General features: G+C 40.6%; 1 protein-coding gene across 1 annotated transcript in view; it reads right to left on the reverse strand.

Annotated features, from left to right (window-relative positions):
* abcc3 (ATP-binding cassette, sub-family C (CFTR/MRP), member 3) overlaps positions 1-14,515 on the reverse strand; it is a 43,522-nt gene that overhangs the window by 3,978 nt on the left and 25,029 nt on the right. Inside the window, exons 21-27 of the mRNA XM_007561180.2 lie at positions 13,864-14,071; positions 10,864-11,177; positions 6,638-6,837; positions 3,250-3,376; positions 2,335-2,436; positions 1,257-1,403; positions 1,009-1,167 (exon numbers count right to left, since the gene is read on the reverse strand). Coding sequence (XP_007561242.1) covers positions 1,009-1,167; positions 1,257-1,403; positions 2,335-2,436; positions 3,250-3,376; positions 6,638-6,837; positions 10,864-11,177; positions 13,864-14,071 — 1,257 coding nt within the window. The remainder of the gene's footprint in view (positions 1-1,008; positions 1,168-1,256; positions 1,404-2,334; positions 2,437-3,249; positions 3,377-6,637; positions 6,838-10,863; positions 11,178-13,863; positions 14,072-14,515) is intronic.

The following is a 14,515-nucleotide window of genomic DNA, read 5'->3' on the forward strand; positions in this document are numbered from 1 at the left end:
AGATCGGCTCTTACACACGGGCGCTGATACCCAGTCTAGAGTTTTTATCAATATCGTGAGCGATATGAATATGAGATCGGAGCATCTCTAGCTTTAAGTGGACCAACCAGGATTAAAGTGTACCGTTGCCAGATGTTGTTACTCATGCCTAGGAAGAAACTCAAATTTTCAGAGTTTCGTGCCTCTAGTAAGGCTCAAACCCACCAGAGGTTATCCTAAACTTTCCTCTTGTCCATCATTTTACCAGATAAAAACAAATCTGTCATATTCTATTTTTACCTGTCACTTTTTAAAATAATAATGACCTACTCAGTTAAATTGCATATCATTTGCTTTAATTAGTATTTAACAAGCTGAACAGACAATCCGCACTATACAATCGGAGGTCACCCAGATCCATACATGTAACTCGCACTTAAATTATGAAGATGAACATGAATTGGGCAGCCGCTTGTGCGTAATCAAATGTCTGTGAGTGCACAGACCTACCAGTGGATGGGAGAGTTCGCTACGTCAGAACTTATTTGGTAAATGTGTTTCCATCTCCCCTTTAGCGCATTAACACCTTTTCACAAACTCCAAAAACCACCTCAACAGGGCTTTAAAACATTTTTGCGAAATTTAAAATGTTTTTTTCCATCAACCTTTTCCCCAAGTGGACTATAAGCCTGGCGGGCCACCAGGCTTTATTTGCCACCCGACCAGGCTGAGCGTTGTTTGTTTATTTTAAATAAAGTTTTAGAGACCAGTAACAGTGGCAGTAAAGACAGATTCATCTAAGTTTATAGTTGACGCTTTCCTGCCCCTGCATCTGCCCGTTGGCCTCACACACATTTCCAAATTATGATGCCTGCTCACGCACCTCTACATCTTTGTAGCTTTTAACATCTTCAACACAAAAACATGGTGGAGGAAACCCCATTTCCTCCCAATACTTCAAAAAATGCATCAAAAACCGGTGACAGAAACACGGCTGGTGTGCCTGCGGCGTAGTGACGGGGTTTGTACCTGAGGAATGATGGTGAGTTTGGACCTCAAGTCATGCAGGCCGATCTCCGATATCTTCACGCCGTCAATGGTGATCTCCCCTCCAGCGGCTTCCAGCAGTCGGAAGAGGCAGAGCGTCATGGAGGACTTCCCAGCTCCGGTGCGACCCACGATGCCGATCTGCTCAGGATCAAACCGGGTGGTCACCTTTTCCGTGCCTGATTAAAAATCCATATTAATTTAAAAAATAAAAATAATATTGTCGCTACCTTCTCTCCTCCCTTAACGCTGAGCGTGATGTTCCTCAGGACGAGGTCCAGACCCTCGCGGTACCGAACACTGTACTCGTTGAACTCCACGTTGCCCTGCGTGGGCCACTCCGGAGGGGGCTTCTTCTCCTCCACCTCCCATGGGGCCTAGAAGAGAGAACACACCTTTTTCTGACAGGAACACTTTCTGGTAACTTTTATCAGAAGGTCAGAAGGGACATTTTCTTTTTTTTTTTTTTTTTTTGTATTTTGCTTTTAAACCAAAGTATTTCATCAGGCGTAGAGCAGCTAGTGAACGGAGGGAGCCGTGCTGCTAAAGTACAGCGTGTACAAAACGCAGTGTTTGTGTTGGGCAGCAGGCGGGGGGCTTGTTGGAAGCAGGTAATGTAACATTTCTGGATCTAGTTACGGTTTATAGGAGCCGCGCAGCTCGAGCTGAGCAGCACAGCAGCTTTATGAAATGTGGCTGAATTCCTGCGTTTTTCATTCTAGCATGGAGTCGGTCTGGAGGTGTGTGTGTGTGTGTGTGCGTGCGTGCGTGCGTGTGAGAGGGCGGACGGCATCACTGATTTAAAAGCAAACACATGCTCAGCCCTGCATGAGCTTCTGTGGAACATGAGAAACAAGCATTGCTTCTAAAAACATTTTAAAAATAAAATGATGCAGCTAATGATTATTTTCGTAGCAATTACTCTGACAATTAATCGATTAATTTCATAAAAAAATGTGGTAAATTCTGCAGCTTATTTTATGTATTATTAGAAAAACATAAGAACAAAATTCCCTTTTCAGATAACAAAAATAATCATATTGCCTAAAATGCAATAACAGCATTCCATTAGAGAATATATTTACAGACAAAGATGGTTTTTCATCTTTAATGCAAAAAGTTTTTATATATATATTTTTTAACAGTTTTGGCCTAATTACTGCTCCGAACTGTGTAGTTCTTTCAGCAAATGGCTACTTAAGATTCTTTATACTCCACTTAATGATTATTGTTGCACAAATAAGTAGACGATTATTCCAATAATCAATTAATCTGATTAATTGTTTAAACTGAGGATGCTCCACATACCTCGGTCTTGGTTTCGGAGTATTCTTTCACTCTCTCCACCGCTACTATGTTGTTCTCCAGGTCGGAAGTCATCCGCACCATCCAGTTCAGAGACATGGTCACCTGTTCGAATAATCCCGGTTTTAAAAGTCGCTCAAGGCCACATGGTGAAATCTACTGACCAAGATCCCTGCTGACTGGGCTTTACTGGTGCAGCAGAACAGGCTCCCACTTTTGAGGGGGCGACCAAAAAAAAGTTGTTATTTTTTTTGGGCACAAACATCCCACTGCTTGGGCTCAGTTCACTGGTTGTAATTTTAAAAACATCGTTGGATTTTAATTAATTTAACACTAAAATATCTTCAAATATAATGATGAAATTATGGCACGTCTTTTTGGGACCAACTTGTTGCCACCTTCCATGAATAAAATATATTTTTTCGAGGGCATAGGTCACCAGAAGTGGCTCCAGGAAAGAGGCCCTTATTCTTCTAAATCAGGCCTTGGCAGTTGAAGAAAAGCATCACCACAGCATGACACTGCCACCACCACGTTTCAGCATAGAGCCGCTGTGCTTAGGGGGATGTTTTCCTCCAATTGTGGACAAAAACTCATATCTCTGATCAGGACTTGATTTCTTTTAACAATAACTTTCCTCCTGCCTCTCTGCCATAACTTTCAGTTCACTAATTAACTTCTGAAGACACCTGCTTGTTCTGGATTTTATTTATAGGCATTAAAGTAAAGGGAACATGTCACACATTTCATACATAGATATTTTTTGTAAACCTTTTCCACCCACTCCCCAATGATGCTCCTCTGTGTGTTGGTCTCTCGCTTAAAAATAAATCAAAACACACAAATTTGGAGTGGAAAAGGCTCTGCAAGTGCAGCACATACAGTAAAAAGTTGCTCAAATAGCAAGAGTTACATCACCTGGAGCGCGTATGACACGGACAGACCCACAAGGCCAGGGCTCAGGGTTGCCTTTCCCAGCACAGCGAAGAGAGCGGCAAACAACACGATGCAGTTCCCGATGAACTCGATACGAACTCCCAGCCACCTGCGTGACAACGGGCGTCCAGTTAGAAACCGTCCCACTTTATACTGGCATTATGCAAAGACTCTGTGTCAGGGTGAAAAGATAACAATAGTCTAACTGGTGTGGCCAGAGAGGTGATGGTCGGTGCGCTGAGAGGAAATGAAACGTTTCGTCATCGAGATGGTTATAAGAAATAATTACATCGAGTAGAAATGATTGTTGTCTTGCATCTTGTTGGCACTTGAAAACAGATGACCTTAAACAGAACTTTGATTATTTTTCTCATTTACATGATACAACATGACTGTACATTTCTAAACAATTTCTAAATAGTAAAATAACTTTACAGACCATCAATGTTTCCACTGACTGGGTTTTGGAAATGTTAACATGTTTGGAATTTGGTGCCAGAAACTCAAACTATTTTGCAAGTGTCCAAGTTGTTAATTCCCATTTTATTTTCTTTACTAATAATTACTATTTGCTTTGTGAATCAGAGGCTGAGCAAACAGTGGGAATGAAGACAGGCAAAAACGGTTCTGTGAAGTCAGACATTAGTGGATCTGGGTTGGTTGCACCCAAAGCCTCAAAGTTTTTTTGTTTTTTTTTTACATTAATACAAATTGTAAAGTTGAATCAATCTAAGAATATAAGCCAGTTTTTGGATTTCTTAAACTATATTCCCCATTTGCAGGGGAATATAGTTCCCCTGCAAATGGGAACTATTTGCAGGGGAACTTTTACAAACAGACACGGTGTCCTGACCTGTCTTAAATGAATTGCTAAACGATTAATCGATGTCTAAATTAGTCGCGATTTATACGATTAATCATTTCAGCCCTACTTCATATTAAACCCTATAAATTAAAAAGAAAACGTTGAATGAATTCATATCTATTCAAAGATAGGCAAGCAAATAACTTTAGAAATATAGTGTAAAAACAGAAACCTTGCTCTAGTTTAGTGTTGGGATTAAACCGAAATGATTTCACTCTGCTAAAGTTGCTCGGTCAAATATTTACATTTTCTACAAGCGTTTCTTCATAGACCAAGGCAGTTGGTGTTTCCCGACTTAAACCGGAGGGAGACTTACCTGTTGGACACGATACCAGGGTAGTAACTCTTTTGGTTCTCGTCCACCTTCATATCGCTCATCAGGACAAAGGCAGTGTGTCTGCCGTAGGCTCGGATTACGCTGGAGCCGGTGATGGTCTCAGAGAAATGGGAGTATATGGGAGAGCGGCTGACCGATTCCAGGCGCTTAAGCTGCCGTGACGTGGCAACGTAAAATCTCTACAGGCGTCGAGGATGGAGAGAGACAAACATGGCGTTACAACCTGACGAGGCCCTCGCACGTGTTCAGAAATTACAGAAAGACAAAAATGCACAAAGATGAGTTCAAACACACACACGTACACACACACACAAACATGCGCACAAATAGTAATAATAATAAAAGCAGCTAAAAAAAAAAAAAGAACAAAACACCTGCAGAGTTATTTGATATTCCGGGTTTCAGATTTGATCATTTGCCAATCGCCATCAGCTCGTAAGCAGCACGCTGACCTCAGGAATGCTGTACGCTCTCTGTGCTGCGACATGTAAACACTTTAATTAATTCGCCGGTGCGCTGCTGGATAGTAATGTTGCAACAACAACTCAGCACCAGTGGAGTGGAGCTGCTGGTGTTTTGTTTTTCATTACAGATGCAGTATATTGTCTTAAAAAAAAAATCACATTTATAGTCTTGTAAAGAGGATTCATTATAAAGTGTTAGGAGCCTACAAGCCTTTAGTATTGACAGTATTTCCTCAGTTTGTTTCCCAGATCAGTTCAGGGAAGGAGGGGGTAAAAAACAAAACAAAACAGAAGAAGAAACAAAGAGTCATGCAGCAAAGAGCAGACCATGCAGGGTGGATGTTATGAAAAAGCAGCAGGACAGAAATTACCCTGTTATTACCGACTTTGCTCATTTGGAGGTCCAGGTAGAATCACAGCATGAACACACACAGAGTCTTCCTTCGATAACCACCAACTCTGAAGCCTGGCGCGTAAATACTGATGTGCTGGTTTTGATCCCAGACAGGCAGCGCTTTGCAAAAGTGTTCCGAACCCTCGGCATTCTTCACGTTTTGTTTCCTCACAGCCACAAACTTGAATGAATCGTAGGGATTTTATGTCGCAGACCAACAAGTAGGGCATGAAATTTGATTTCCAAAGATTTTCTTTGTTCCCCCCCACTGATGAAAATCTGTAAAGTGTGGCATATATTTACATTCAGGCCTTTTAGTCTGACACCAGCACAAATGAAACAAACAAATAAATGTCTGAATACAGCNCTGAGAGGAAATGAAACGTTTCGTCATCGAGATGGTTATAAGAAATAATTACATCGAGTAGAAATGATTGTTGTCTTGCATCTTGTTGGCACTTGAAAACAGATGACCTTAAACAGAACTTTGATTCTTTCTCTCATTTACATGATACAACATGACTGTACATTTCTAAACAATTTCTAAATAGTAAAATAACTTTACAGACATCAATGTTTCCACTGACTGGGTTTTGGAAATGTTAACATGTTTGGAATTTGGTGCCAGAAACGCAAACTATTTTGCAAGTGTCCAAGTTGTTAATTCCCACTTTATTTTCTTTACTAATAATTACTATTTGCTTTGTGAATCAGAGGCTGAGCAAACAGTGGGAATGAAGACAGGCAAAAACGGTTCTGTGAAGTCAGACATTAGTGGATCTGGGTTGGTTGCACCCAAAGCCTCAAAGTTTTTTTGTTTTTTTTTTACATTAATACAAATTGTAAAGTTGAATCAATCTAAGAATATAAGCCAGTTTTTGGATTTCTTAAACTATATTCCCCATTTGCAGGGGAATATAGTTCCCCTGCAAATGGGAACTATTTGCAGGGGAACTTTTACAAACAGACACGGTGTCCTGACCTGTCTTAAATGAATTGCTAAACGATTAATCAATGTCTAAATTAGTCGCGATTTATACGATTAATAATTTCAGCCCTACTTCATATTAAACCCTATAAATTAAAAAGAAAATGTTGAATGAATTCATATCTATTCAAAGATAGACAAGCAAATAACTTTGGTAATACAGTGTAAAAACAGAAACCTTGCTCTAGTTTAGTGTTGGGATTAAACCGCCATGATTTCACTCTGCTAAAGTTGCTCGGTCAAATATTTACATTTTCTACAAGCGTTTCCTCATAGACCAAGGCAGTTAGTGTTTCCTGACTTAAACCGGAGGGAGACTTACCTGTTGGACACGATACCAGGGTAGTAACTCTTTTGGTTCTCGTCCACCTTCATATCGCTCATCAGGACAAAGGCAGTGTGTCTGCCGTAGGCTCGGATTACGCTGGAGCCGGTGATGGTCTCAGAGAAATGGGAGTATATGGGAGAGCGGCTGACCGATTCCAGGCGCTTAAGCTGCCGTGACGTGGCAACGTAAAATCTCTACAGGCGTCGAGGATGGAGAGAGACAAACATGGCGTTACAACCTGACGAGGCCCTCGCACGTGTTCAGAAATTACAGAAAGACAAAAATGCACAAAGATGAGTTCAAACACACACACGTACACACACACACAAACATGCGCACAAATAGTAATAATAATAAAAGCAGCTAAAAAAAAAAAAGAACAAAACACCTGCAGAGTTATTTGATATTCCGGGTTTCAGATTTGATCATTTGCCAATCGCCATCAGCTCGTAAGCAGCACGCTGACCTCAGGAATGCTGTACGCTCTCTGTGCTGCGACATGTAAACACTTTAATTAATTCGCCGGTGCGCTGCTGGATAGTAATGTTGCAACAACAACTCAGCACCAGTGGAGTGGAGCTGCTGGTGTTTTGTTTTTCATTACAGATGCAGTATATTGTCTTAAAAAAAAAATCACATTTATAGTCTTGTAAAGAGGATTCATTATAAAGTGTTAGGAGCCTACAAGCCTTTAGTATTGACAGTATTTCCTCAGTTTGTTTCCCAGATCAGTTCAGGGAAAGAGGGAGTAAAAAACAAAACAAAACAGAAGAAGAAACAAAGAGTCATGCAGCAAAGAGCAGACCATGCAGGGTGGATGTTATGAAAAAGCAGCAGGACAGAAATTACCCTGTTATTACAGACTTTGCTCATTTGGAGGTCCAGGTAGAATCACAGCATGAACACACACAGAGTCTTCCTTTGATAACCACCAACTCTGAAGCCTGGCGCGTAAATACTGATGTGCTGGTTTTGATCCCAGACAGGCAGCGCTTTGCAAAAGTGTTCTGAACCCTCGGCATTCTTCACGTTTTGTTTCCTCACAGCCACAAACTTGAATGAATCGTAGGGATTTTATGTCGCAGACCAACAAGTAGGGCATGAAATTTGATTTCCAAAGATTTTTTTTGTTCCCCCCACTGATGAAAATCTGTAAAGTGTGGCATATATTTACATTCAGGCCTTTTAGTCTGACACCAGCACAAATGAAACAAACAAATAAATGTCTGAATACAGCAAATCTAAGCATTTAGTGCCACTTTTTTTTTAGCATAATCAAGTAACTATGTTAACTTCAGTTGTTAAGAAAATGCCATAAAAACACACATATAACTTAAACAAAATTACCATGTAGTTTAATGCCTTAAAACTGGGAATCTGTCTCTTTAAAAACTCCTGTTCTTTTAGAAACTCCGCCCTTCAGGAAACTATCACAACATTAAAGTTTTTACCAGCGTTGCTCTGAGAAGTAGCTCGTATGATGAGCTCTGCAGGTGTTTGCTAATTGCTGCTGGCTAGTCTGAAGGAGCTGACTGGGAAGTAGCAGGGAGGGATGCTCTGTGAGTCAGAAGCTTGAAAGCTTGGAAGCTGCAGCTCGGAGGAGGAGCTGCGCCCTGAAGGCAGTGCTAGATCTGACCAAGCATTTTGCATAGCTGAATGGTTGCCAGATGGTCAAAAGATTTCTCAAACAGGCATGAAAGAATCAATCAACACTCAGGTATGTTTTTGATGAGGGAATAACATTATCACTTGATGTAAAGCTCAAAAAAGTCAACTTTTGATTCAGCAGATTTGAACGCGTTTCCATTTTGTTGTACTTTCTGTTGGTCTGTCAAATAAAATCCCCAAAAAACAGACTAAAGTTTGTGCTGGTAAAATATCAAAATAACAAAAGGAGCATAAACACTTCTGCAAGTCACTCTTAAATGTTCCTAAACCAAGCCCCATGAACCACTTATGCCCAGTTCTCCTTCTGATTGTCAATATGATGCCTCAAGGAGCTCAAATCCCTTGGTTAGTAACCAGCAGTTTCAAACAGTTGTACAAAGCACTAAGTAGCAGCTGATTTTTTTTTACAGTATTCATTTTTTATTTGAAAATCGCTCAGTAAAAACGTGATTACTGCGAGGATAAATGTTCCACACACAGAATGTAGTTCTTTTTAGACATCAACAACAATGACTCGGTAGGCTACTTTAGTCACTTTGTGGAAATTTTTAAATAATATTTAGCCAGACGAATTATATTACAACAAATATTGCGAAAAGAAGATGTGTAACTTCTAAGATAATTGCCAAGCTAACGTTTAAATTAGTCTCTGGAAACAGTGATATGGGTAAATATTGTCATATCTTCAAGATTGTGAGGTATTTAAGTGAAGCAGAGAAGCAATGCTGCTGGGTTGAAAGTGTAGAGAAATATATACAATATATGTAAATATTGGTTATCAGTTTTAGCAGCAATATCAATATTGAATATCAATACAAGCCCAAATGTTAATATCGGTCCATCCATACACTTAACTAATCAAAACTTGTAGAAGCTCTCAGAAATCATACCACAAGTTTTGTCTGTGAGCATAAAGTTTCTCTGGTAAGAAAATCTAATGTTACACTATGATTTCTGCCTTTTATGTTGTCCTATGTTTTAGATTTTGATTGGAATGTCAGAAAGTGTCCTTCGAATAATCTTTTTGCAGCTACATCACTTTAGCAGGCAAAGCCTCCCAAGTAATCTGTGTATACAACAGAGGAACTTTCAGCTGTTGCCATTCATTAGAACCGGATGTCTTGCTAATGATGGCAGAAAATAGACAATGCTGCATCACTGGCAGAAACAGTGTATTTATAGTCTTCTGAATCACAAATTTACTCAAAAATGGTCATTCGCTTATGGGAAATTAGACAGATTGGGTTTACCAGAATGGTTTCAACTTCCTGTCCAGAAAGAATTACTCTACTTTTCTCAAACAACATTTCTCCCGGCTTCCTCCTCCTTACTGGACAAATGACCATACAATTATTTGCGTTTTAAAGTGGAGTTTTTTATATTACCACTTTTCTGGGTCTCCATTGTGTTAAACTTGATACTCTATAGTTGGGTGTTTCAAACCTCAGGAAGCTATGTACGGCACTTATTGTGTGTTTATTTTGTTTTTTTGTTTTGTATTTATTTTTGTCATCAAAAATAAATACAACTAAGGTAAGCTCAAACTTAGGCCTAATCTACATTTCATCCACACGAAAACGCTGTTTAATATTTAATAAAAACAATTATTTATAAAAACTATGACCAGAGCGGAGATTTAACAAAAAAACTGTTTAAGTGTGAGCAAAGAAAAACTTAGACTTAGTCCCGTGCATTACGGTGATTAAAAAAAAAAAAAAATCCAGTAATAAATCCACAGACTTACTTTGACATGATTCCCAATTAACATTTTCTTGTGTTTTACTAACTTTATATTCTAATACGCTACTTAAAAATAGAACTTGTAAAACCTACACATCTGTTTACACAAACGAACCTCCTGGCGCCTCGTTTAAATCCCAACAGTAAGCTGTGGTAGTTTTGAAGCAATCTGATTGGCTGTCAAAGGTTTTAGCTTTGCTCTACACTGCCCCCTGCGGGTTTGGCATGTTTAAAACAACGCTCAGGAGCGGATCTGTGCGAGTTCATGCGGATGAAAACTTTTCTGAAACCAATCAAGTGTGTACGATATATTCTTAAATGTCATTAAATGAGTTACTTGTTTTTATACGTGTGTACAACGCCACAGTTGAAAAAGAAAAGCTATTAGTATGATGGCAATAATAGACCTTTGATGTTAGCCTTTAAAGGGGATCAACAAATTTATTTGTGCCATAAATAAAACCCTGCCTCAAAGAATTCACTGTAGCGAAATTCAAATTTAAATCCAAAATTTCAGATTCTTCAGCTAATGTTTTGCTGCACATCAAATACGATTTGTTGACGTAAACAGCCCAGCTAATTCTGCTACTAGCTAACGCGCTCCCGCTCTAACCTTCGAAGCTACTACACGTGAAGCTGGTACTACTACAAACTAGCAGAAACAAATCAAACCACAGCCGATCTAAAACACTACGGCGGCAACGATTACTGCCTCAAACACATACAGCAGTCTATAAACACCACACTCGCTCGGCAACACTCACATCCATGCATGTTGTATTCATGAGTTAGCACACTTGTTTCCTATTTACCTGAACCCACCAATAGAACACCATTAACGGGGCTATGACTATGAGGAACATTGGGGTGAGGGCAGAGCATATGAGCAGCACATTCAGTGTGTACCAGAAAGTGCGCATCCATATGTCAATATTATCGGGGATGTGGGAGTCTATAGCATCCACGTCTTTGCTGAAGCGGTTCAGTAACCGCCCAGTCGGGGTGCTCTCGAAGAAGGCCTGCGGGGCTCGCAGGACCCCCTGCAGCATGTTGCGGTGTGTGAGCTTGGCCGCCCGCAGCATACAGTAGGCCCGGCACAAGAGGCAGTTAACCAAAATGAGCACACCTGCGAGAAGGGGGAGGACAACACAACAACACCTGTGTTAAATAATTAAGGATCTGCTCCGACTGTCTGTCGTACACAACAAGTTCAACTTTCTCAGATCAACAGAAAACTATTAACACCTGATGAAGTGAGGGGAAAAAAAAAAGTTAAATCTGTATTTTTATTTTTCATTTGGCACAGGACGTTTTGCTCTGTGGAAAAGTGGCATTCTTCACCGTTCTGAGGGATTTTCTGTGCCTGCAGAAAAACATTGTGACTAAGAATATCAGCTGCTTCAGTAAATCAGTTTGGCTTGTTGATTGTGAATAAAGTGATGAGTGCAGGCAGTGGTTAACTGAAGCAGAAACACTTTATAATCCACCTTACAAAAACTTACAAATAACTCTGAGAAAGAAATTGATGCCATCCAGGCAGCTGTATACTGCAGGTAACATATTGACTGGTTAAAAGCTCTCCACAGAACCCCAATTTATAAAAATATAAACTACTAGGAATTGACATTGACCCTAAAACAAATTAAAATGTGTACACCTAAAATTCATAGATTCATAGCGTATGCAATGAAATACAATGCTTTAGTATACATCCTTCTTAAAATGTTGTATATCTTGTTATATTACAAAGTAACTTTTTTTATTAGGATTTTTTTATCATTAGCATAAAGTACAAAATATTTGGGAAGTAGAATAAAATTGATAAACTTTTTTTTTTTACACAAGAATCTGAAAACTGACAGACTGGATATACGGCGTCTGGACTTTAACTGGGCCAGTTTAATACTTAATATACTTTTATCTAACCAAGTAGCACAATTATTAAAGTAGCACAACTATGTGAAACTACCTAAAACTTTAAAATAAACACATTGAAATTTAATGGCACAAAATGTGAAAAATTTAAGGCTTATGAAAACGTTTGCAAACCATTGTAAAATCCAAAGCAGTACGGCACTTATTGTGTGTTTTTGTTGTGTTTATATTGATTTAAGAAAAAAAAAAAGTGAACTCTGATAGTGTGCACAACAAGCCTATGTAAACATGGGAATCCTTCATTGTTTCCAATCAAAACAAATCTTTAAAATGTGGCTGGCCTTGTCTAAAAATGAAACCGCTTACAAAATCTTTCAAAACATTGATGCACTGTGGTCTGAAAGGAGGGAAATGAGAGGAACTCTTATCAACCCGGAGCAGCTGTTATTACGCCACGGGAGATCTAAGATGCTCTAGGTTTCCATGGCGATAACCTAAACATTGCACAACATTGTAGAGATCGTGAGAATATCACTGATGCAGCAGTGATAACCAACCTGGACACCCTAAGAGTAGAAAGAGCGGCCTACTTTAAATTAGGGTGAGATGCATCATCATGGATCCACTAGAGGGCAGTAATGAGCTATTTAGGACAATTTCTACTACTTTGACAATGTCTTTTACCCTTAGAACAGGAGTGGGCAACTCCAGGCCTCGAGGGCCAGACTCCTGCAACTTTTAGATGTATCTCTACTTCAACACACCTGAGTCAAACAATGAGGTCGTTAGCAAGGCTCTTGAGAACTTGACTGCACTGAGGAGAAGATTCAGCTGTTGGATTCAAGTGTGTTGGACGAGGGAGACGTCTAAGAGTTGCAGGACATCGGCCCTCGAGGACCAGGATTGCCCACCCCTTCCTTAGAAGGATTATGAGATATGTGTGTGTTGTGTGCGTGTGTGTGTGTGTGCATGTGAAGGGTGTATGGCAGCACGCTGTAGGCTGGACAGAAGTGTATTGGCTGCAGGGAGAGAGCAAAGTAAATCCAGCAGCAAAGAGGAGTAAAATCAGCAGCAGCATGAGGCGCTCATCATCGACATCACATGCTAAGGGAAACAAAAGCCGTAACTGGAAGGTTAAGAGATTTGCTGCACCAAACATGCAGGCCGCATGCCACTCCAGGAGGAGGAAGAAGAGTCAGACATGAGCGAAGAGGAGGACAGAACGCTTTTACGGCACAGCAGACGGAGGATCGCCTGCCCTAGAGTACCTGGACAAAGACGTAAATGAAAGCCAGGGGGGCAATGACGACGGCGAAAATGGGCGTGCTGCTAATGATAACGATCATGGTGGAGAGGGAAACGAAGAAGGTCCCGAGGAACATGAGCACGGTGGACGGCAGCGCCTCGTCGATCACGTAGATGTCCTTGGAGAAGCGGTTGATGATGCGTCCTATGGGTGTGGTGTCAAAGAAAGACTGGGGTGTGTGAAGTTTGTTGTCGAGCAGGTTAGCGTGCAGCTTCTTGGCTGCGCCAATGTTCCCCATGGCTAGAGTGAAGGAAGAGATCATGACCAGGATACCTGGGAGGGGGTTGAACCACAGGAGAGGGAGAAGAAATGAAGGTGCAAGGTGGAGACACTGGCAGGTCGCTAGGAGAGGAGGTGCGGCAAACACCAGACTTCAGATCCACAGCCTCCTCCGTGCAAAAACTGCTTTCTGTCAAGCATAATGAAATCTCTCTGCACAAGAAAAACAACAAACTACCTGCAAATCAAACCATATCAGATTAATTTTCCAGCACCAAGAAGCTGTGTGGGTGGAAGTGACAAGCCGTAGCATGAACTCAAAGTGTCTATGCTCAATTTCAAGACAAATAATGAGAAAAGACAAGTTTAACTTTTTAAAAGATGCTTCGATAGTCGGTGTCTGGTTTCTTACCTTGTGTAATGCCCAGTGCTGCGTACACCCCCACCCTCATGTTAACGTTTTCCTTGGTCTGATTCGTCAACGAGTCACTGGTCCACTGGCTGAGCCAGATGTTGGCGCCGATGGCGGCGGCGCTCTGGCAGCCATAGAGCAAGCAAATGATGACCGACAGCACTAGTCCCACTGCCTTCGCGTACTCCAGGAACACTTTGGATTTTACCTGTGTCAAATTCACAAATGTCAGCAGCAGGATGGTTTTATCAGCAGGTTTAACCAATTCAAGTTTAAGACCTTTTAAGACCATTATGAAAAAAATTTAAGACCTGTATCGGTAAGGAATTGTACAGAAGTGTCATATTTTCTATATTTTCTGATGCTCTCTACAGTCGTTACCCCCGTAGTTCATCCTTGTATGGGATGGCGACAGAAGACGAATGTTGTCCAGCAAACTGGCGATAAATTTGAACTTCCCCATAATAGACGCAAAAAAACTTAGCTAGCTGTCCAGCTACGTAACAAGAGTAAATTAGCAGCTTGTCACCGGTGGGGGCAACTTCCTCGAGTCACAGGATGCAATAAAGATGTCTGCAAGCAACTCAAACTTTTGCCTGAAAGAAAAGTCCTGCGAGAAAAAAAAAGTATTTAACTAGCTAGCTAAATGTTA

The sequence above is a fragment of the Poecilia formosa genome, unplaced genomic scaffold, assembly GCF_000485575.1.
Source record: "Poecilia formosa unplaced genomic scaffold, Poecilia_formosa-5.1.2 Scaffold4, whole genome shotgun sequence".
NCBI classification, from domain to species: Eukaryota; Metazoa; Chordata; class Actinopteri; order Cyprinodontiformes; family Poeciliidae; genus Poecilia; species Poecilia formosa.